The sequence below is a fragment of the Psammomys obesus genome, unplaced genomic scaffold (assembly GCF_907164565.1).
Source record: "Psammomys obesus unplaced genomic scaffold, mPsaObe1.curated_primary_1811, whole genome shotgun sequence".
In the NCBI taxonomy this organism is placed as follows: Eukaryota; Metazoa; Chordata; class Mammalia; order Rodentia; family Muridae; genus Psammomys; species Psammomys obesus.
This window is the reverse complement of record NW_026596088.1, coordinates 764,024-785,619: the sequence shown is the minus strand read 5'-3', so window position 1 is coordinate 785,619 and position 21,596 is coordinate 764,024. Positions and strand designations below refer to the sequence as shown.

At 53.0% G+C, this 21,596-nt stretch overlaps 2 protein-coding genes across 3 annotated transcripts; both read left to right on the top strand.

The window, feature by feature from the left end:
- Positions 1-5,056, top strand: Prr14 (proline rich 14). 2 transcript variants are annotated; one of them, XM_055627427.1, is made up of 12 exons: positions 1-93; positions 863-934; positions 1,038-1,206; positions 1,825-1,946; positions 2,018-2,204; positions 2,641-2,684; positions 2,776-2,978; positions 3,325-3,910; positions 4,045-4,114; positions 4,191-4,282; positions 4,518-4,589; positions 4,679-5,056. In XM_055627427.1, the coding sequence occupies exons 2-12, from the start codon at positions 912-914 to the stop codon at positions 4,953-4,955; spliced, it is 1,845 nt and encodes a 614-aa protein (XP_055483402.1). In that variant the 5' UTR covers positions 1-93; positions 863-911; the 3' UTR covers positions 4,956-5,056. The 2 variants fall into 2 exon arrangements, with proteins under 2 accessions (XP_055483402.1, XP_055483403.1); XM_055627428.1 differs by lacking the exon at positions 863-934 and having other exon boundaries at positions 32-93.
- A 1,304-nt stretch (positions 5,057-6,360) lies between these two features.
- Positions 6,361-19,024, top strand: Fbrs (fibrosin). The gene is made up of 18 exons (XM_055627426.1): positions 6,361-7,791; positions 8,085-8,264; positions 9,024-9,059; positions 9,148-9,177; positions 11,202-11,250; positions 11,338-11,638; positions 12,950-13,248; positions 13,439-13,641; positions 13,760-13,804; positions 14,002-14,097; positions 14,326-14,394; positions 15,218-15,247; positions 15,620-15,691; positions 16,050-16,167; positions 16,259-16,339; positions 17,523-17,606; positions 17,742-17,949; positions 18,050-19,024. The coding sequence occupies exons 1-18, from the start codon at positions 7,342-7,344 to the stop codon at positions 18,642-18,644; spliced, it is 2,946 nt and encodes a 981-aa protein (XP_055483401.1). The 5' UTR covers positions 6,361-7,341; the 3' UTR covers positions 18,645-19,024.
- Positions 19,025-21,596: the final 2,572 nt, after the last annotated feature.

The window sequence follows — 21,596 nt, the reverse complement described above, 5'->3', positions numbered from 1 at the left end:
GGCCTTTGGCGGTTGGACGGCGCTGCGTAAGGCTGGCTTTAAAGAAGCTGGAGGTGGAAGCTGTCGGAGATCCCGGACCCTTGGAAAGCTGCGGTGAGCGGCGCGGGGGAGGGGTGAGAGTTGAGGGGGAACGGGTTGGAGAGAGGACGGAGAGGCGGGCGGAGGAGGAAACGTCTGAACCCACAGTCCCGGGCTCCCGAGAACTCGGGCCGGGGATCCAAGCGGGCGGGGTCGTGGGGTGGAGTGTTAGCGGTGGGCCGGACCTTCCGGGACTGGAGTGAATGGGGTGTCGGTTTGACAGTTTGTACCCCGGGATCCGGACTGGGTTCGGTGATGAGCCTGGGCCTCCCCCGAGGGGAACTTCGTTCCGCCGCAGCCGGGTGGCGGCGAGCCCCGCGGCTTCCGTCTGGGAGAAGCGCGCTGTAGGGTTTCCCACGGAGACCGGTCTGGCGACCTGATAGGAGGACGGGCTGTGGTTAATGTGTGGAGTGATTCTTTTGGAGCTCTTGTGTGGTGGGGCGAGGACCGCGGAGGACTCTAGCGGAAACGGAGCCTCCCAGGACCGGGATCCCAGGGGATCCCAGGAGCTCAGGGGGGCATCTCCAGGGACAAAGGTCCCTGAAGGCTCGAGCGGTGGGAGAGCCGTAACCTCCGCCACCCAGTCTCGCGGTAGGTGCCCGGCAGGGCCCGAGGGATCTAGGCAGCTGCAGCAGGAGGACCCGGCTCCGAGCGGCCAGCCGGGGGCGCCCTTTCGAGCAAGGGCCTCTGGCCTACCGGGAGCCGCCGGCGGACTATGAAGGGCGGAGTCCCGGGGGAGGAGCTGGCCCTCACTACCCACGCCCCTGCTCCCCGCTTACCTCAGGCCTCGGCCTGGGCTCCCCCAGGGACTCCCCGGAACCGCCGCTTCCCCCATGGACTTGCCTGGGGACCCCAGGTGAGAGCGCACCCCGCCTGCCTGTCTTGAGCCCGGGAGACGGGGATCCTGACCACAACAGAGCCAACAACAGGTTCAGGCAACTGTCTCCTTTCCTCTCCAGCCCTTCTAGACAGCCAAGCCTGTGCCGTCAGCCCCTCGCCCGAGCAGTATGGGAAGCCAGGAGCCCGAAAAGACCGAGGCTGCAGCCCGTGGGGACCCCTTCATCCCTGGAAAAGGCCTCTCGGCGGGTCCTGGCCGTGGTGCTGGAAGATGTCATGGCTACAAACAGGGTGAGCCCTTTAACTGAAAGACCCCTCCCCCTTCCCTATTCTCCACCCCTCGCCCCAGTACTAAAGTCAGACCAGATCCCTTAAGCCAACCTTCAAAGCGGTCTTCATGATGCAAAACTTCTTCATGGTTCCGGGATAACTCCTGTGTCTGTGTCCGTGGCCCTACCCCCACCTCCCACCTCCACTGAGCTGGAACCACATTCTACTGAGTATGAGAACTTTTCTGACTACCCTGTCCCCCTGGGAAGCATGCTAGCGGTGTCTGGCTACAAGGCAGAGATGCGAAAATGCCTCTTTTTCTGTTTCTCCGGAGCCTGGCTGAGAAGATTACTTACATTTCACACTTTAGCTCCTGACTCTACTAATCTCACCCCTAATTCAGACCAGATCACCTCCTTTAGGGATTTGAGTGAATTCAAGTCACCTCTGTGGCTGGGGACACTGAGACACAGAAGACCCCATTTGGTGGCCTCTTTCTATTGCTCTGCTTTTTGTTGCTTTGCATTACTGAGACAGGGTCTCACCTCTTTGCCCAGGCTCACCTGGAACCCAAAGCAGTCCTCACAAGTGCTGGGGTGACAGGCACGAGCTTGCTTTTACCAGCTCTTCCTCTCTTAGGTGCCCCTGGCACGCCAGGAGGATACCTCCAGCCCACTGAGCCACAGCAATCATCGGGATTCCGTCTGCAGGCACTCACCGGCTTCACCAGCCCAGCAGGCCAAGTGGTCCTTGCAAGCCAGGTGAGTGTGACAGGGGAGGGGGATAGGCGGAGAGCACAGCTGCGCCCACTAATCTTCCTGTTCTTTCCTAGGCCTGACCCGCTGCCTTTGTGTCGAGAGCCCTTGAGTCGCATCCACCAGTCCTCCCCCACCTCAAGGATTCGATCAAGGACAGGCCCTGGCCCAGACGAGAGCCTTTCACAAAAGAAGGACCAGGTCCCCCAGCCCACCCTGGTGGTGGTACTGGAAAACATTGCCAGCGGCAGACAACCAGCTGAGGTAGAAAGTACAGTGAAGCTCTCTGGGTCCAGCTAGGGCAAACATGAGGCTGGGGAGGGGATTTCTGTAAAGGTGAAGACAGCAGCTTTTTTTTGGTTTTGGTTTTTTTGTTTTTTGGTTTTTTTTGTTTTGTTTTTTTGAGATAGGGTCTCAATATGTAGACTTGGGTGGCCTAGAATTTACTATGTAGACAAGGCTAGCCCAATTTATAGCCTGCCTCTACCTTTCAAGTTTTGGGATCTAGGGCTTGTGCCACCACCCCAATGAGAGCAAAATTTTATACGGTAGACACTACTTGAGTAAAGAATATAAAAATTTTTTTGGTGTGTATACAACCAAGCAGGTATCTGGGGATTGAGTTAGGACATGGAGAGCTGAAGAAGCCAAAGATGGCTAACCTCTTTTTCAAACCACCACCCTCCCCGTTTATATCCAGAGTCTTGCTGAAGATGGGCCCACCTCCACTGTCCCGGCACAAAGGTGAGAAGGTGGGGAAGGGATTATTAAAGCTATCATCCAGATACCCAGAGCTGGGGGCATCCGGATTTACTTGTCTAATCCTTCTTTACAGCAACTTCAGAGGCCTTAAGGAGCAGGGGAACTGGCCTAGAAGGGATCCGGACCTAGAAGCACCCCCAACTCCTACTCTGTCCCTTCACCCCAGAACTGAGCCTATGACAAAAGTTCATCAGCCGGTGCCTACCCCCAGTGAACTAGAACCTCCATTCCAACCGTCCACACTGCCTGCAGGCCCTCCAGAGAGTCCAGTCCCAGGTAAGGACCTGAATAGTGGAATGAGACTCAAAGAGTTTGGAATAGCCACCGTGAGCTTAAAACAGCAGGGGCAGAACTGTGGGTAGGGTTTAACCCCTTCCAGGGCAGAGCAGGATATATAAAAATTGGATTTGGGCCTCAGAAGTTTGGGGGGGATCCCTAGTGCAGTACTAGGGATCAACTCCAGGGCTTAGGGCATTAGGCAATCCTATTACAGGATTTTAGGAGCAGGTTCACTCCTCTAGAGACAGATTAGTGTTTAGGGGAAGAGACTGAGGCTTAAGAGGTGGTGCTTCAGTCACCTGAGGGTGAGGAATGCCCACCTGTGACCCTCTCCTCTCCTCAGCTGCAGATCCTGTTCTGGAGGTCCCATTGACCCCACCACTGTCCAGCCTCTTACGTCCCCGTCTCAGTCCCTGGAGCTTGGCTCCTCTCTTCCGCTCCGTCCGATCGAAACTTGAGAGCTTTGCGGACATCTTCCTCACACCTAACAAAACACCACAACCTCCACCCCAATCATCACCCGTGAAATTGGAGTTGAAGATTGCCATCTCGGAGGCTGAGCGGTCCAAGGCTGTTGACAGAATTGCATTTGTCAGCCCCCGGCCCCCTATCCGCCAGTGGCGGACTCAGGACAATTCCCCAGCACCTGTCCCTAAGTTATCTCTGGGCCGAAGCTACTCCTGCCCTGATCTGGAGGCCCCTGGCCCAGACAGCTGTACCTGGCCTCCTGTTCCATCCCAGCCAGGCCAGGCCAGGCCCCGGAGACATACTGTGGGTTGTGGGGAGATGGCCCGGACCCCACCACCTCCTCGGCCCTGTCTCCGGAAAGAGGTCTTCCCTCTTGGAGGAGTGGGAGTCTCACCTTCTCTCACTACATCTTGCTCATCCACTGCATCCACTTCCTTCTTCTGCGAACCAGCAGACTCCAGGTAGTGCTCTCAATAAACCCTCTGGAAGCCCTGGCCAGAGCCTGAGCCAGGCCTCCTTCGCTCAGTAACTCCTGACAGAAGACGGGTGTATTGCTGTGTGTTCCCTTGTCCCTGACTGTTGACCATCTCTGCAGATTGGGTTCAACCAAGGGGAAGGAGTTAAGAGCCTCAAAGGACAAGGTGCTTTCTGACCCAGAGACCAAGGTAATGAGTAGAGAGACAGGAGCCAGCTGAGGACTGAGCCTATGCCTTTCTTTTACTATCTGCTCCATTTTTGCAGACCATGGGAAAGGTTTCTAGATTCAGAATACGGAGGACGCCTGTCCGTCCACAACCAAACCTTACACCAATGGGGCTGCCTCGACCAGTCAGGTGAGAGGCTCAGAGAGCAGGCTGCTCCCCAGACCAAGGAGCCTGTCTCCACTAGGGGAGCACAGGGGCTTGGAGAGTAACTTTGGCCTGGACGTGGCTCATGCTTAGAACTTCCTCAGCTATCCCTCCGACTCCTGCATGGCCCAGAAACTGAAATTCACACCAGGCTTTGCCTGCACCTTTCCAGGGCCTCCTTGCTCAAGGTTTCTCAGTGCCCTTTGCTCTTTGCTTCCAGGTTGAATAAGAAGGAGTTTACTTTGGAAGAAATTTATACCAATAAGAATTACCAATCACCCACAGCCAGAAGGTGAGCAGCTTGGAAGGTGTGAGGGCAGTAGAGGGCTGTTTGAACCAAGGAGCGTGCTGGTAAACATCTCTTCTCCCTGCCTGGCCCAGGACCTTTGAGACCATTTTTGAAGAACCCCGGGAACGCAATGGAACTCTGATTTTTACCAGCTCTAGGAAGCTCCGACGGACTGTAGAATTTCGGGATAGTAGCCTTCCTCGATCCCGGCGACCATCACGAGGGGTCCGCACTGCAGCAAGCAGAACCCTTACTCCCAACCTGGCACCCAGCCAGGACGTGGGACCTCTGCTGCAAGAACGGCTGAAGGAGCTAGATGCCTTGCTCCTGGAGGAGGAGACAGATATGGAACACCCCAGTCAGTTCTAGGAGCTCCAACTGTTTGTCCATCCGTCCTTCAGGGAGGGGGAAATTTTTCTGGATCAATATTTTTATCTATATTTCTATAAAGTTTTCAGTATGTTTCTGATTCCTTTTGTGTCTCCAGCAGAGTTTGAGGTCAATTAGTTACACTAGCTAATTTTTTATATTGGTCACCAAAGGAATAGAATAAGGGAACAGAGAAGAAAAAAGGGTTGCAGAAAACATGGGAGTAGTCATTGGAGATTCCCCACCCGACTCTCATTCCCTGGCAGTACTTAGGGGATCAAACCTAGAATCTTGTACACACTACCTCTGAGCTACATTTCTAGCCCAGAGAACACTCTTGAGAACTCTTTTATGGGGTGATATTTATGGAGAAAACCAAAAAATGCTACCGATACACAACTCATCTACATCATAGAAATTAAAAGGGTTTGGAATAAACTAAGGCCTTGATCAAGATGATCAAATGCTGTAATCACGGACCTAGGAAAATGTATCATAGATACTTGACTGGCACAAGCCCTACAGGGCATTTATCACCGTTTCCTAGACAAGAAAACAAGGTGAGTTTGTCAAGAAAATGTCCATGTTGAAATACCAGCCAGAGCCAGTGGGACAGCTCAGCTGATAAAAGGCACTTGGCACATAAGCCTAGCAACCAGAACTCGATCCCCAGCACCCATGAAAATGTTGAAGACACCGCAAAGTTGTCCCCTGTCTCAGCGCGCATATCTTTGCACTCGCACCCCCACGTACATCAAGCCCACACAACAGTAACGCTACATCAAAGAATCAGCTATCAGAATGGCGTACGGTAAACGCTGAGGACAGTGGCCAGGGCCCGCGTCGAGCTAGAATCCTGGCTGTTCGTTTACGGGTCCCCTTAGCAAACTGGATCGAATAGCAGACATTTACCTCAGAACTTAACATCAAGTGAACTAATGCGAGGGAGAACCCGGGGCACGGGCGCAGGCTGTTTATTGCCGCAGCGCACTGGAAGGGAAGGGAACCGGCGGCCGTCTCCGCCCCGCCGCCGACCCTCGCGGAGCCGGCCTCCCGGCGGCCAGCCCAGCCCCGGCGCCGCCTCCCCACGCCTCGCCTGGTCGCCGTCAGCCGACGGCCAATGAGCGGAGAGCAGGAAGAGGCGGGTGGCCCACGGGACGGCTCCAAACACCTACTCGGGACCTGTCGAGTCACAAGACCCGGGGAGGGCGGGGCTGAGCTGACGGCCCAATCCCAGACCCGGGGGCGGGCACATCCGGCGGCCGTGGCCCCGCCCTCCGCGCTGACGTCCTCTCGCCGACCTATAAACGCCTGAGCCGCGGAGGGCGGGGGAGGAGGCGGAGAGGGGGAGGAGGCGGAGAGGGGAAGGAGGCGTTGGCTGAGGAGGAAGAGGGAGGAGGGGCAGGGAAGTTCTGGCGGAGAAAAGGCCGGAGGCTTCGAAGAGGACAACAGGAGGATACGGTCGAGTTCCTCGCTGCCCAGCGGCCTTTCCGGATCCTTCTAGACACAAGTCAGTCTGGGACGGAGGAAAGGAGGAAGAGTCTTTTATGTCGGAGGACAGAGAGAGCGGCTCTATCCGTCACCGTTGCCTCACATCCGGGACTTTGGAGGGCACGCTCCGCCCCCTTGCACCTTTCAAGGCTACGGGAGGCGTAGACCTCTTTAAATCTCCTTAAAGGGGTGGGCGCCGAACTCGGCCGACTCCAACGCCAGCCTTAAAGGGGAAACCAGCCGAAGCTGACAAACAACTCCCGCTGGAAGAATTGGGGCAAGTGGAGTTTTCCTACCTCCTTTCCCACGCCAGAAGTTCATTACCGTCACTTAAAGGGGACGTGGCCTCTCCTGGAGGACTAGCCCTTCACTGCGGGCCCTGAGGAGGACCGGCCTGCTGCTGGAAGGCCTCTGGACTCTTTAAAGGGGTGGCTTCTTTGAGCCGGAGGACTTGAGACACTTTTAAAGGGGAGGTCGTGCTTTCCGCCCCTTTTAAAGGGGTGGCCCTTCCTCTTCCTCTGGGAGACTTGCCTCGACCCCTGGCACGGGGCCGCCGCCGCACTAGACCAGCCGGACACTGTGGAGTCGTCTTAAAGGGGCCGGGGGCTGGACGATTTGAGGCCTCGCCTTAAAGGGACGGCCGCCCAGTTTTCATCGTCGCGGCCCCGCCAGCCTACAGGGGGGCCCTTCAGGCTTGTCGCCCCGGGGGCGGCGCCGGCTCTCTGGGCCTTGGCCTTGGGGCAAGCCAGGGGCCGGCGGCGGATCCTGTTTTAAAGAGGAAGCCGGAGCTCCCCCGTCCCTGTGCAAACGCCAGCGCCGCGCTCGCGACCCGGGGCCTGTGGACAGGCCGCTTCGGGCCCCGCCGCCTCCGGATGCGGCGCTGAGGGCCGTCACCATGGAGACGGCCGCGGCCCCAGGCCCGGGCTGGGCAGCTGAGGGGGAGCGGCGGAGAAGACGTTGCTCGCGGCGAGACCGTGATCGGGAGCAGCGGCGCCGCCGAGGTCCCGGCGGTGACGCGCCCCGGGCCTTGTTGGCCGCCCCGCGCGGCTCTTCATCCTCGTCGTCACCGCCGCCGCCCGCCCGGCCCTGGTCGTCAGCTTCTTCTGGAGAGCGGCCTGGAGGCCTGAGACGGCGGCGGCCCCGACCCAGGCCTCGACCCCCGAGACCTCGAGCTCGGAAGCGGCCTGCCGGTTCGGGCAGCCGTGGAGAGGAAGAGGAGGAAGAGGAAGAGGGGGGCGCAGACGACGGTGAAGCCGAGGAAGAGCCGGAGGAGGAGGAAGAGGAGGAGGAAGACTTGATCGATGGCTTTGCCATCGCTAGCTTTGCCAGCCTTGAGGCCTTGCAGGTGTGTCCTAATGGGATTTGAGGGTCTTTGGGAGGAGGGTCAGAAGGGCAGAGAGAAGGATACAGCCCTTAGAGAGGATAGGGTTGAGGGGGCAGTTGTGACACCCCAAACCAGAGCAACCGGCTCCTCTAGCCTGGCTTCTGCCCCACCCTGGGGTGGGAGGAGGTACAGCTAGTCTCTGGGGACTACCTAGGTTACCCTGCCTGAAAGGCATTTGAGTAGCTTGGTCACCCTTAGAGAGTTGGGGAGCTTTTCTTTCTCCAACCACTTAAGTTCCACCTCCTTTTCTACAGAAGGATGCATCTCTTCAGCCCCCAGAGCGACTAGAACATCGGCTGAAGCATTCTGGGAAACGGAAGAGGGGGGGCTCCAGTGGGGCCACTGGGGAACCAGGGGACAGCTCAGACCGTGAGCCTGGCCGGCCCCCTGGGGATAGGCCCCGCAAATGGCCCAATAAGCGAAGAAGGAAAGAGGTGAGCTTGCCCCAGATCCCAGTCCTTCAAAATTTCTGTCAGAATAGCACTCCTGTAGATTGAGTTTCGGTAAGCATTGCAACTGCCAGTCCTAAACAGCCATCCCTGTTTCTGTGAGCAAAGAGAAAGGCAGAACAAATTGGACAGCAGCCCCCCTCTCCAGTCCAGGCCTGAAAAAGACTTGACTACAGTCAACTCACTTGCTTTTGCTTGTGCTATGTGTACTGCTGACATGTTGATAATTTAAGAGACATGACAAAAACGCTTAGTTGAATTATAAATAAATTAGATGTCCCTGCCCTTCCTTCTAGCTGGTGGCAGCCTACAGGGAAAGAAACAGTCAACAAGCAAACACCTAGACCAGTTTGAGCAGCTGCACAAGGCAGCTAGTGACCTGGGAGAGAGATCTAGGCAAAGTGTTGCAGAAAGTGACATGAGGAAGCCACTCATTCTGTCTGGGGGATGGGCAGAGGGTTGTGGTTAGGGAAAGCCCCCTAGAATGTCTTGGGCCCCAAAGTAGTCAGAAGTTTGCTGAGGAAAGAAATGAAAAGTTGTTTTGAATGAGAGATATGAGAACTTGCTGTATTAAGAAAATAGTAAGGTTGTTGGGAATGGAGGTGGGAAGCACCCAAAAGAAAAAGCTAGAAAAAGTGATTGAGAGTAGAGTTTAAGTGTCCTTGAGTGCCTTCCTGGAAGTTGTAGCTGTATACAGCTGCCTGGTCAGTCATCCTCCCTCACCTCTGGACTCTGGTCTTTCAGGCCTTCTCCCGTCACTCTCTGGAAGCTGGATATATAGTAAGTGTTGCCTACCTATAATGCCCTTCCCTTCCCATTGGGGCCCTGTCCTCTTCTGTCTCCTGATCTCTCTTTCTTTCCTTCTCAGTGTGACGCAGAAAGTGATCTGGATGAGAGGGTGAGTTGGGCAGGACTTGTTGGGTGGGCACTGCTACAGATGGCTACATGGCCTGCAGTTTAAAGAACTTCACAGCATTCTTCCCGAGTGGGGACGTGGGTTATATTGAACCAGGAGGAAGGGAGGGAAGGAGGTGTTGGGGTGAGGGTTGAGGCCACAGTGTGCATGTCAGAAGACAACTTTTGGGAGTCAGTTCTCTCCTTCCACTGTTAGGCTCTCGGGGTGGGAATTAAGTGCCCAGGCTTCACAGTGAGTGCTTTTACTGATGAGCTAGCTTGCTGGCCCTGGTTCTGGGTTGGTTGGTTTGGTTTAACCTGGGGTTTTGTTTGTTGGTTGGTTGGTTTGGTCTTTGTTTTTCATTTTAGTTTGTGTGTGGGTGTTTTATCTGCGTGTATGTCTGCGTACCACCTGTGTACAGTGCCTGAGGAGGCCAGAAGAGGGCGTCAGAGCCCCTGGAGCTGGAGTTACAGTTGTGAGCCTCCATGTGGGTGGGAGGAGATAAACCTGGATCTTCTGGAAGAGCAGCCAGGGCTCTTAACTGCTGATCTGTCTCTCCAAACATATACCCACCCCTCCACTCCTTGTTTTTAATGATGGATAGGGCTGAGTAATTGAGTAATCAGAGAATTGAATGTTCACTTATCTGGTCTAACATCCTTCTCAGCTTTTTTTTTTTTTTTTTTTTCTTTTTGGTTTTTCGAGACAGGATTTCTCTGTGTAGCTTTGGCTGTCCTGGACTTGCTTTGTAGACCAGGCTGGCCTCGAACTCACAGAGATCCACCTGCCTTTGCCTCCCTAGTGCTGAGACTAACGGCGTATGCCACGGTGCCCAGCTGCACTAGCTTTTCTGTAGGAGTCCAGAGTGAGCCTGGAGCTGAATGGTCCTTCCTGTGGTCTTTGGTGGTTTTGTATAATTAGAGTAACACAGTGAGGACACCAGACCATGGTTGATGAGTACAAATGCTCGTCCTGGAAAGGTCTATTTCCATTTATTAGTGATTGTTCAAAAATATTGTGCCTTCGCGGGTAATGTTCTACCCCTTTACTCCTCTCAAAGTTTTTGGAAAGGGATTGTGGTGCACCAGAGGATTGTGGTCCACCTAAGGGGGAGGCCGTCCCTATCCATTTTTAAGTAATTATTGTCACATGAGAATGGGGACCACTGTCAAAAGACCCTCAAGTCTATGTTTTAACAAGGACTCTCCAGCTCTGAGAATATCACCAATTTAAAGGTTTTGGGTTATTTGTTTCATTTGGATTGTTTTTTGTTTTGTTTTGTTTATTTGTTAATATTTATAAGCCATACAGATCTCGCAGGCCAGATAGTGTTTTGCACCAGCAGTTAGTCTGGGATATTTTGCTGGTTTGTTTTTTTTTTTTTTTTTTTTTTTTTTTTTTTTTTTTTTTTTTTTTTTTGTTTTGTTTTGTTTTGTTTTTGTTGTTTTAAGATTTTTATTAAGACCAGGCATGATGAGGTACACCTTTAATCTCAGCACTCAGGAGGCAAAAGCAGATAGATCTCTGAGTTTAAGACCAGCAAAGGCTGCTGTATAATAAGTCTCTGTCTCAAAACAAGCAAAAAGATTATTTTATTTTTAATTATGTGTATGTATCTATACAAGTGAATACAGATGTCTGCAAAGGCCAGAGGCATTGATTTCCCCTGAAACTAGAATTGCAGGCAGCTGTGAGCTACCCAGCATGGGTACTAAGAATCTGACTTGAGTCTTCTGTAACAGCAATACATGCTCCTAACCACTTAGCCATTTCTGCAGCCCTCAAGCAGTTTGCTGACATTTTTGCTTTTATCTTCTGTCATCTCTGCCATCTTGGCATAGCAGAATTTTGGCCTCAGTGGACCTACTTCCTTCTTAAACCCCCTAAAGCCCACATTCTGTGTTCATAGCTAGGCTGATAAAATAGACTTGCCACCACCACCAATTCATGGCAGGCTCCAAACGCTTAATAACATGACCTTTCCCCAGGTCTAACATAACCTTAATAACATAACTGTTCTCTCCTAGGTCTCCGATGATGACCTCGACCCTTCCTTTACTGTCTCAACCAGCAAAGGTTAGTCCTAAGAGTTGGGATGGAAGCATGAAAAGGACATGGGTGAGCATGAACCTCTGCTAAGTATATCTACCATCCTGCCCTCAGCCTCGGGTCCTCATGGCACCTTCAATGGGAACTGTGAAGCAAAACTGTCTGTGGTCCCTAAAGTGTCGGGCCTGGAGAGAAGCCAAGAACAGCCCCCGGGGCCCGACCCGCTGCTAGTGCCTTTCCCCCCAAAGGAACCACCACCTCCACCAGCCCCTCGGCCTCCTGTCTCATCCCCTACACCCTTACCAGCTACCCCCAGTCTGCCACCCCCACCCCAGCCCCAGCTGCAGCTTCGAGTCTCACCCTTCAGCCTCCGAACTTCTCCCTATGGCAGCAGCCTGGACCTCAGCACTGGCAGGTGAGTGTTAAGGGGTCTGATCTGATCTGGAAGGGATACATTCTGTAACTGGGACGTGGAAAGAAGCTGGCTTGGGAGAGGATTCTGAGATTGGAAAGTTGGAGTGACACTGTGTAGAGTAAATTTAATTTAAACATACTACTTCAGGACTTACCTAAGCTCTTCATACATTCCTGTATAGGGCAATCCAGTCTGTGCTTTTTCACACTGTATATGCTGGTGAGACCAGATGTGTAAGGCGCATCTGCTACAGATAATGTTCTTGGAAACATACTTTGGGAAATGCTGACATTTGATGTGACAATTAACAACGTGACAGTTAACAGTGCTGACTTTGGTGTCGGTCAGACAGATTCAAATTTTCATTTTCATACTGCCACTGACTGATTTTTGACAAGTCACTTGACCCCTTTGAACCTCAATTTCCTCTTTCTTATGGGATGAAAGAATCATGGTCCTCCTTTGTTGAAGCTCTTCTGAGGCTTGACTCTGAGTGAGTGCGGCGTTTCCCAAAGCGTGAACACTCATCATTAGCAGGGCACGGGGTGACTTCAGGCCTTGCTCTGGTGAACTCCAAAACAATCAAAGTTAGCTGCCTTAGGAGAATGTGGTTAATACCTCAGCCTGAAAAAGTGAGCTATGTTCTAGAAAAGGGATTGGTGTAGTGCAGATGGTTGCATGGCTACAGTAACATGGGGAAGGTGATCCGACACGTTGGAGGTTTGCGCTGGCTCTAGAGCAGATGCCAGCTGTTGGTCTACAGTAAGTACTCGTTAAAGGGTGAAAAGTTAATGACATTACTGTTACAGGGTCCTCATTGTTGTTTGTCATCATCACCATTGTTATTATTGAGAAAACTAAGGCTCAGAGAGGGGCAGTGACTTGCTCAAGGTCACCCAGGGTGTTGGTGGCAAGATGGGCATAGAGTTGAGGCTACCTGAGTCACAGGACAAGGACAGTGTGGTGCTGCTTCCACTATCTTAGGGTGGCACTTTTGGTGGCTCATTGTAATTAAGCATCGAAATGAATGCTCTGTTTTGTGCTGTGTTTGAGTTAGAAAAAGAAAAGTCATATGGCAAGAGATGACAGAGGCATCTTTGTGAAAACCAGATCTAAAGAGAAGGGGTTGTTGGGTGTGGGAGGCATTTCATCCTGAGACTGGGTTCTCTGCAGGGAATTCCCTGGGGGCCAAGTTCTGCCATCTCCTGTGTTGGAGAACCAAGGCCACAGTATTACCCAGGCTTCTGACCCACCTCCTGTTAGAGCTAGCACCTCCCACCCCCTCACTCATCTCCCCACTTCTCTCCCCAGCTCTTCACGGCCGCCCCCCAAGGCCCCGGCCCCTCCCGTGGCTCAGCCTCCCCCCTCATCATCCTCTTCGTCCTCCTCCTCCTCATCTGCCTCCTCCTCGTCCGCGCAGCTCACCCACCGGCCCCCGACGCCCTCACTGCCCCTGCCTCTCTCCACCCACAGCTTTCCTCCCCATGGGTTGCGCCCACCACCACCCCACCACCCCTCCTTGGTCTCCCCTGGCCCCACCCTGCCCCCACCCCCACCTCTGCTGCAGGTGCCAGGGCACCCTGGGGCCTCAGCCGCTAACGCCCTTTCTGGTGAGTTTGGGGTCCTGGCAGGGTGGAGTGGTGGGGACCCATGGCCCCAAGGATGGGCTCAGTTGGCTCTGGCAGGGACCGAGAGCCTGCGGAGGGAGTGGCTCAATGCTAAAGGGAAGGCCAGTCACCTGGGCCCAGAGAGGCTGACTTGGCACCAGATGTTAAAGCCTTCTTCCCCTCCCTCCCACAGAGCAGGACCTGATCGGCCAGGACCTGAACTCTCGCTACCTGAATGCCCAGGGTGGCCCTGAGGTGGTGGGGGCAGGGGGCTCAGCCCGGCCCCTGGCCTTCCAGTTCCACCAGCACAACCACCAGCACCAGCACACCCACCAGCACACCCACCAGCACTTCACTCCCTACCCCCCAGGCCTGCTGCCTCCCCACGGCCACATGGTGAGCTCCTCCTTGGGCTGCTAATGAGGCTCAGAGGCCTAAGGGAGGGTGTCTCCTACAGGGGAAGGAAGGCCCTGGGTCCCCGGCTGGCAGCTTACTCTTCCCTTCTCTTCCCTAGTTTGAGAAATACCCAGGAAAGATGGAAGGCCTTTTCCGACATAATGTGAGTGTGTGTGAGGGTGTGTGATGTGTGGGCATGGATGTATCAGTGGGGTCCAGTCCTTCAGCTCTAAAAGCAAGAGCCCTGAGCTTGGGAAAATGCTTTGGGGGTGTTAGGGTGGAGGCCAAACAGCTAATGGGTAGACCAGACCTGGGCTGCACCTCCGCTCCCTGCTTGGACTAGTGCCCTTCTCTCCACAGCCGTACATGGCCTTCCCTCCCGCAGTGCCCGGGCTCCCTCCGGGTCTCCCGCCAGCTGTCTCCTTTGGCTCCCTGCAGGGGGCCTTTCAGCCCAAGGTGAGCTTCTAATGCAAACAACTACGACTTCCCATCCCCTACAGACAGCCTGGGCCCATATAACCTCTTCCCATTTCCCAAAACTGTCTAGCCTCCTGCCCTCCTTTCTGGACCCAGGTTTTTGCAAAGCCATGCCCCTTCTCCTGACCCTTCACCCAGCGAAGTTCTAGACCCCTTTTTAACTTGGCACTGGCTCACCTGTCTGATCCCTACACTCCCCTTTCCCAGAACACGAACCCTGAGCTGCCACCACGACTGGGGCCAGTGCTGAGCGGGCTCCCCCAGAAGGGGACACAGGTGAGGGGGCCCAGGTCAGGTCTTGGGGGAGTTGGAAGATATATTGAGGGGAGAGCAGAGTTGACTAGAAGAGGGTGAGTCCCTGGCTCTTCCCTCAGGAGTTAAGGAGAGAGCTTTTGTATAACAGGTCTTCCCAAAAGGTTGGTGACATTGTCCCAAGAATAAAGTAATTAGTGGGGCAGTAGTTTTGTATTTTGGTTTGTTTGGTGATGCTGAACATCAAACCTAGGGCCTCACACATGCATCTATTACTGAGCCATATCTTTATCAAGACTGATTTTTATAGGGGTTTTCAAATATAAGTCACAGAATTTTTTTTCTCAAATGACATCATACCAGGAAGCCCTGTTCATAAAACAATGAAAAGATAAACTTAACCTTTATAAAGTGACCAAAGTCTTTCCCCTGCTCCCCACATGTCTCAGACCCCAGGAGTCTAAGAACACTGTGAAAAAAAAGCACCGGACAGGTTTCCTAAAGGGTAGACTAAAGTTTTCTGCCTCCCTTAAAAGTCACCCCCCCACCCCCAAGGGTTTTCATGTCTGAAGCTGTTAGAGGACAAACTGCTTTTCTTCTGGTAGAGAAACCATCCTACCTAGCCATCCCAACAGTGCACCTCCCTCAGATCTGGCTCAGAAATCTTATGTAGGAGGAGCCGTACCTAGAATGGGAGAAGAAATGGGAAAGGGATTTTGATACTGCCAATAATAGATTGAGGGAGCTGTAGTCTCAGGGCAATTGTGGGAAGGGTGCTGTAGTGATGTGACACTCAGGTCAGTGAACAGGTCTGAATCGCCTCCAATCTCTCCTTTACCATCCCCAGATCCCTGATCATTTCCGGCCACCTTTGAGGGTGAGTTTGGTGAGGATCTCAGTCTGCATGAGGCTGGGGGCTGGTTTCAGGGTGTTTGGCTGAGGTGGGTGGAGTCCTGCTTGGGAAAAATTAAGTTCAAGATGTGAAGGCAGCCAGATATAAAATGAAGGTACAGGGCTTTTAAATCACAACCTGGGCTTAGATATACCTGGCCATGGGACCTTGGGCAAAACAGTTTATCTCTCTGAGCCTCAGTTTCCTTAGGCTTTAAGATTAAGCTGGTCATCCCTCAGTTGTAGGGATGATGATTGAGGTTGCTGTGTGGCAAGGCTGGGCCCAGGGCCAGCCCTGGAATGGGTGATGAGTGAATATTTTTCCTTCCCTTTCCCTTTGGTCATCCTGGGGCGACAGAAACCAGGAAAGTGGTGTGCCATGCACGTTCGTGTGGCTTACATGATCCTGAGACACCAGGAAAAGATGAAGGTACTGGGGCTGGAGGGCTCGGGAGAGCGGGTCTGAGAGTCAGGGTTTGTCTGAACACTGGGTAGTGACCCTCAGCAAAGCTCAGAAAATTTTTAACAAGAAGCCTTTTCTCCTGTCTCAGTTCTATAGCAGTTCTATAGCACCTGAATTGTCTGGCTGGTAACTGGGATGGTTAGAGAACATGGTAAAGGTAGCAGAAAGCACACAAGTCTCTTTGGTGCCAGCCAACCCTTGGATGGTAGCTAGGGTAGAGTGCTAAGAGCCAGGGGTGACCTAAGAATAACAGGAGAAAAGGGGAGAAAAAAAATCTAGGCCAGACCTAGCTCCTCACTGTCCCGCTTCCCTATGTCCCATGCAGGGTGACTCCCACAAGCTTGACTTCCGGAATGACCTCCTGCCCTGCCTTCCGGGGCCCTATGGGGCCCTGCCCCCTGGGCAGGAGCTTTCCCACCCGGCCTCCCTCTTCACTGCGACTGGTGAGTCTGGCCAGCCCTCCCAGAGCCTATAGGCCCATGTCCACCTTGCTCTCACTCATCCTCATCAGAATCTCCTAACTCTCTGCCCCAGGAGCCGTCCATGCTGCAGCCAATCCTTTCACAACAGCTCCGGGGGCCCATGGACCCTTCCTGAGTCCCAGCACCCACATCGGTAAGAGACGAGAGAACCTTGGGCTTCCTGTAACCTGTTCTTAGCATGGAGGTAGAAATGGAAATCAGACCTAAGAAACAGCTCAAGATAGGATTCTATTTGCTTTGTGACCTTAGTTACTCTCCCTACTCTGAGCTGTGTGATTTCCTCCTCTGTGGAGGGTGTATGGAAGGGCAGGGTGTTCCCACTTGGCCAGTGTGACTCCTGTCTTTGAAAGAGCCAGTGATAGAGGATAGTGTTTCACCTGGGAGAGAGTGGAGAAGGAAGGCTATGCAGACCCATGGGACACTGTGGTCATTGGCATAGGGGACTTGCAAGTTTCAGGGGGGCTAGATCATGGGCCAGAGAGATGGCTCAGAGGTTAAGAGCACTGGTGACTGTTCTTCCAAAAGTCCTGAGTTCAATTCCCAGCAACCACATGGTAGCTCATAACCATCTATAATGAGGCCTGGTGCCCTCTTCTGGCATGCAGGCACAAATACAGGCAGAATACTGTATAAATAAAAAATAAGTAGATAGATAGAAAGAGAGAGAGAGAGAGAGAGAGAGAGATAGAGTCTAGAGAAGAAGAAAGAAGAAAGTTTCCCAGAGAGATGGGTGGGCTTAAAAAGAGTTGAACCCAGGCAAAGGTGTTTCTGGCTAGGAAGACTATGAGGTTCCTATGGAGGGATAGAAGTCTTCAGGCTAGTAGTTTGCTGTAAAATGAGACCCACTAAGAGGTCTCAGGTGTCTGGAGTAGGGGTAGATAAGAATTTGATTTTTTTTAAGGTCATAAAGGCTCCAGGCTGATGGTGCCACTTCACAGCTAGATGACTTTTGGCAAGTCATTTTCCCTCTCTGAGCCTGTTCTTTCATTTGAAAGTGGGAATTGTCCTTTTTACTCAAGGAGATTGTAAAGAGGCTAAACAACATTGTGCAATGCCTGGCCTGGCCCAAGAAATGCCCAGTATGTGGTTGTTAAAACTAAGTCACTAAGAGCTGGTTATAAATGCCTTTAATCCGAATGCTTGGGGAGGTAGAGACAGGTAGATCTCTGTGAGTTCCAGGGCAGCCAGAACTGTGTAGGGAGACCCCGTTTCTAAGGGTTCCAGCCCGTTACTGACTTGCCTCTTCCCCACCATTTCTTTGGACCTGCTCAAAACTGGCTGTTCTGTACTCTGACCAGCCCCCTCTCCTCCCACAGATCCCTTTGGGCGTCCCACAAGCTTCGCTTCCTTGGCTGCTCTCTCCAACGGGGCCTTTGGAGGCCTGGGCAGCCCCACATTCAGTGAGTGCTGGGCAGAGTGGGAATGAGGGGCAGGAGCTGCAACAGTGGAGCCTTACGCTCACGCTGGGCCCGTGAGGCCGTCTCTGTGAGTGCCCCTTCTGGCCCCTGTCACTTTCTGCTTTACCTTCTACTCAGACTCCAGCGCCGTCTTTGCCCAGAAAGAAAGCCCAGGAGCCCCACCAGCCTTTGCCTCCCCACCAGACCCATGGGGCCGCCTGCACCGCAGCCCTCTTGCCTTCCCTGCTTGGGTCCGACCCCCTGAAACTGCCCGAACACCAGGCTCAGACAAGGAGCGACCTGTGGAGCGAAGGGAACCCTCTGTCACCAAGGAGGAGAAGGACAGGTATGTCCTCCACACAATTGCCCCCTACCAACTCCAGTGCTGTCAACTACAGGATTCCTTCATTCTGTCCCCTTGTGCCTGCCCACCCCACCCCTACCAGGGACCTCCCTTTCTCACGGCCCCAGCTGCGAGTTTCTCCTGCTACTCCCAAGGCCAGGGCTGGTGAGGAAGGAGCCCGGCCAGCCAAAGAGTCTGTGCGGGTAAAGGAAGAGCGGAAAGAAGAGGCTGCTGCCGCCGCCGCTGCTGCTGCCGCCGCTGCAGCTGCTGCTGCCGCCGCCGCCGCTGCCGCTGCTGCAACCACTGGGCCTCAGGGCCTTCACTTGCTTTTGGAGAGGCCCCGGCCACCCCCCTTTCTTGGCCCTAGTCTGCCAGAGCGCTGTGCAGGCTTCCCAGAGCCGACCTGGTTGGCAGGGCCCCCACGCCTGGCCAGGCCACCACGCTTCTATGAGGCAGGTGAGGAGTTGACTGGACCAGGGGCCATGGCTGCTGCCCGCCTCTATAGTCTAGACCCTGCTCATCCTCTGCTATACAGCCGTTTGGCTCCTCCACCACCACCTACTGCGACTCCAGGAACCCCTCACCTTCTAAGCAAGACCCCACCAGGAGCCCTTTTGGGAGCACCACCACCTCTTGTGCCCGCCCCCCGGCCCAGTTCCCCACCTAGAGCCCCTGGCCCAGCTCGGGCTGACAGGTGAGGAGAGGTGAGGGGCAGGGGCAAAGCTCCACCCCCTTTCCCCATACCTTGTGACAAAGTCCTAGGGCTGAAGTTTTTAAGCCAGGGTTGGAAGGCAAAGGTCACAGTCTCATGGCCATCTTTGAAGTCATGGACCTGGGAGTAGAATCCCCAACCCCCGCAAGGTCAAGTATCTCATGGACTGTGGGGTCACTGGTAGGACAGAGGTCCCAAGCCTCTAGAGAGAAGTGTAAGGGAGAGAGAGTGTGTGTATGTATGTGTGTGTGAGTGAGTGTGTGTGTGTGCGGGTGTGCAGGAGTATGTGTTTATGTATGTGTGTATGTATGTGATGTGTGTACTGAGGGGGTCATTTCAGAGGTTATGGCTCATGACCTAAGGTGCACCAATGCCCCCTCTAAGGGCCTCTAGGCCCTTGGCCTGCCTCCCCAAGGGCTCACTAAGCCAGAGGCCAAAGTGCCCCCTCCCTTTCACCTACCACCCAAGTTCTCATTGCCCTTCTAGGGCTGAGGAAGGAGGAACTAAAGGAAAAGGGGTTCCATGTACATATTTATCACCCCTTCCACAAATCCCCCAGACCTTTTGTACATTTTTACAGGGGTGCCCCTCCCAGTAATCCCCTTCCTGGTTAATTAAATCCTCAGACTGGTGCTGTGTTCCTAGCCTCTGGCCTCTCTGTAGGGGGAGGGTGTCCCAGGGAGAAGAGCCTGAAAGGGGACAGGCAGGAACCCAGGGCTTAACCCTGGGTATGTGGGGTCCAGCAAAAGGTAGACCAACAGGAAAAGGGACCTAGAATCTAGGCTGGAGGGAAGGGCTGTCAGCCCAGATTCCCCCAGACTTGTTCCTGTTAATTCTCTGTGGCCCACAGCTCTAAAAGGCTCAGCCTTCAAGCCTCAGATTCCACCTCTTAAAGGCTTAAGTCCCTACCACCACCCCATTTCCAAGTGCCCTCAGGATTCCTGGGCCCTGTTCCACAGAACCCTGTTCCAAACTAAGGGAGAGAGAGGTGGCCAGAGAAGGTCACCATGAAACACACACCAAAGAAGGGGGTTGGTTCAGGGGTGGGTAACACAGGCAGCTTCTTTAGCGGCCTCCCTAAGTAGGCCCAGCCTTCCCAAAGCAGCAGGCACCTCCAGGCTGGGACCCCAACTAGAAGGCAGGGCTCAGTTAACAGAACCGTAACTTTGACTTTTTCCCCAGTGGGGCTTATTCTGTAACATGACTTGCGAATATTTATATAAAAATGAGTGTTACAATGAGACACCCCCCACCCCGGCTCCTCTTTCAGTCTGTGTGAGTGTTGGGGGTGGATTGGACTGGGTCCTGGAATGAGGACAATACTGGCCATGTCCTGATAGAGGGTTCCCCAGCTCCCTCCTGGGGAGCTCTGACGCTTCTGGATGGGTGATTGGTTAATGATGGGTGTTGATGGGTTTTTCAAATACATTAGATTCAAACAATGCAGAAAGACAATGAACTATCCCGAGGGGTAGCCCCTATCAGTTATTTGGTGTGTTTTCTCTTTGTGTTTAACTGCATATATTTTTAGAGCAGATCCATAATTTTCATAGATATTTTTTTTTCCCCAAAACAAAATTGTCACTAGGAAACCCATGAACACAAACTACAGAGGAAAGTACCTCTTAATCCCAACTCAGATAATCACTATATAAAGCAGGTGGCACATGCCTGTAGTCCCAGTACTTAGGGAGGCAGAGGCAAGAGGATCTCTTGAGTTCAAGGTCAACCTGATATACAAAGCAAGTCCAGGACAGCCAAGGCTACACAGAGAAACCCTATCTCAAACAAACAAAAAGCCAGATGTATGGCTGGACATGGTGATGCACAGCTTTAATCCCAGCACTCAGGGTTAGGCAGGGGCAGGTGGATCTCTTGAGTCCAGCCTGGTTTCCCAAGTGAATTCCAGGGCAGCCAGAGCTACAATGTAAGACCCTATGGGGGGGGGGGGGGAACCTAGCTGTGTGGGACTTAAGAGATGGTTTAGTCAAGAGTACTTTGCTGCAGGACAAGGCATGTTTTTCTAAGACTTAGGCAAAATGTAGTAAAAATTCGGGCTGAAGAGAGTTGGCTCAGTAATGTAGGGCACTTGTAGTCATGCAGAGGACATTCATTTGATTTCCATCTACATGGGGGCTCATGGCCATCTGTAACTTCAGTTCCAGAGGATCCATTGCCCTCCTCTGCTACCTTCAAGCACCAAGCATATACACATCAATCCTTGAACACAACTACACACACACACACGTTTTTTTTAATGGATGTAAAATTAAAGTAGGGGCTTTTCTATATCAGCACTCAATGACATAGAGACCTGCTGTACTAATCGTAAGCTTTAAGCACTTAGCTGGGCAGAGAGCCGTCTATTCTGACCTGACAGTGCTGGCCTGCTCTACTTCCCAGCCACATGTCCCATTACCTGCTATCTTAAACTCACCCTGGCTACTCCCTCACGGTGACCTCTCTACTGGGATCACAAGTCCCGCCTTAACTGTCATGCCCCTATAGGCAGTTCTTTAGTAACCAGTCAGAGGTGATGGATAACAATTTTTATACAACATTGAGACAGATGTTTCAGTAGTAATGACAATGCTCACCTGCGGACTGCAACCAGGTATTTGGGTACAGAAATCAGCATTTGAATACACAGTGCGCAAAACCATCCCCCAACACCTCCTTTAGTCCACTAAAGGACCCTCTTACAATAATAAACTATACACAGTAGCAACAGTTAGGAGAACCATCAGGTAAGAACGTTGGAGGAAGAATTCTTCTATCTAACCTATCTCGGTAAGTTCAGAGTTTTGTACTTAAATCATTTTCTATAAATTGTACTTATCAACCTAAAAGTATCTTAGACCTTAAAACAATAAGTCCTAAACAACTAAAGCTTAATTGTAAGACTATAACTAAACTATCTAGTCTTCAACCCCCTCAG

Coding starts and splice junctions, on each gene's coding strand:
- Prr14 (XM_055627427.1), top strand. CDS start 912: ATGGACTTGCCTGGGGACCCCAG. Junction 3,911..4,044: donor TGCGAACCAGCAGACTCCAG/GTAGTGCTCTCA, acceptor CCATCTCTGCAG/ATTGGGTTCAACCAAGGGGA. Junction 4,283..4,517: donor GGGCTGCCTCGACCAGTCAG/GTGAGAGGCTCA, acceptor CTTTGCTTCCAG/GTTGAATAAGAAGGAGTTTA.
- Fbrs (XM_055627426.1), top strand. CDS start 7,342: ATGGAGACGGCCGCGGCCCCAGGCCCGGGCTGGGCAGCTGAGGGGGAG. Junction 15,248..15,619: donor ATTTCCGGCCACCTTTGAGG/GTGAGTTTGGTG, acceptor CTGGGGCGACAG/AAACCAGGAAAGTGGTGTGC. Junction 15,692..16,049: donor GACACCAGGAAAAGATGAAG/GTACTGGGGCTG, acceptor TGTCCCATGCAG/GGTGACTCCCACAAGCTTGA.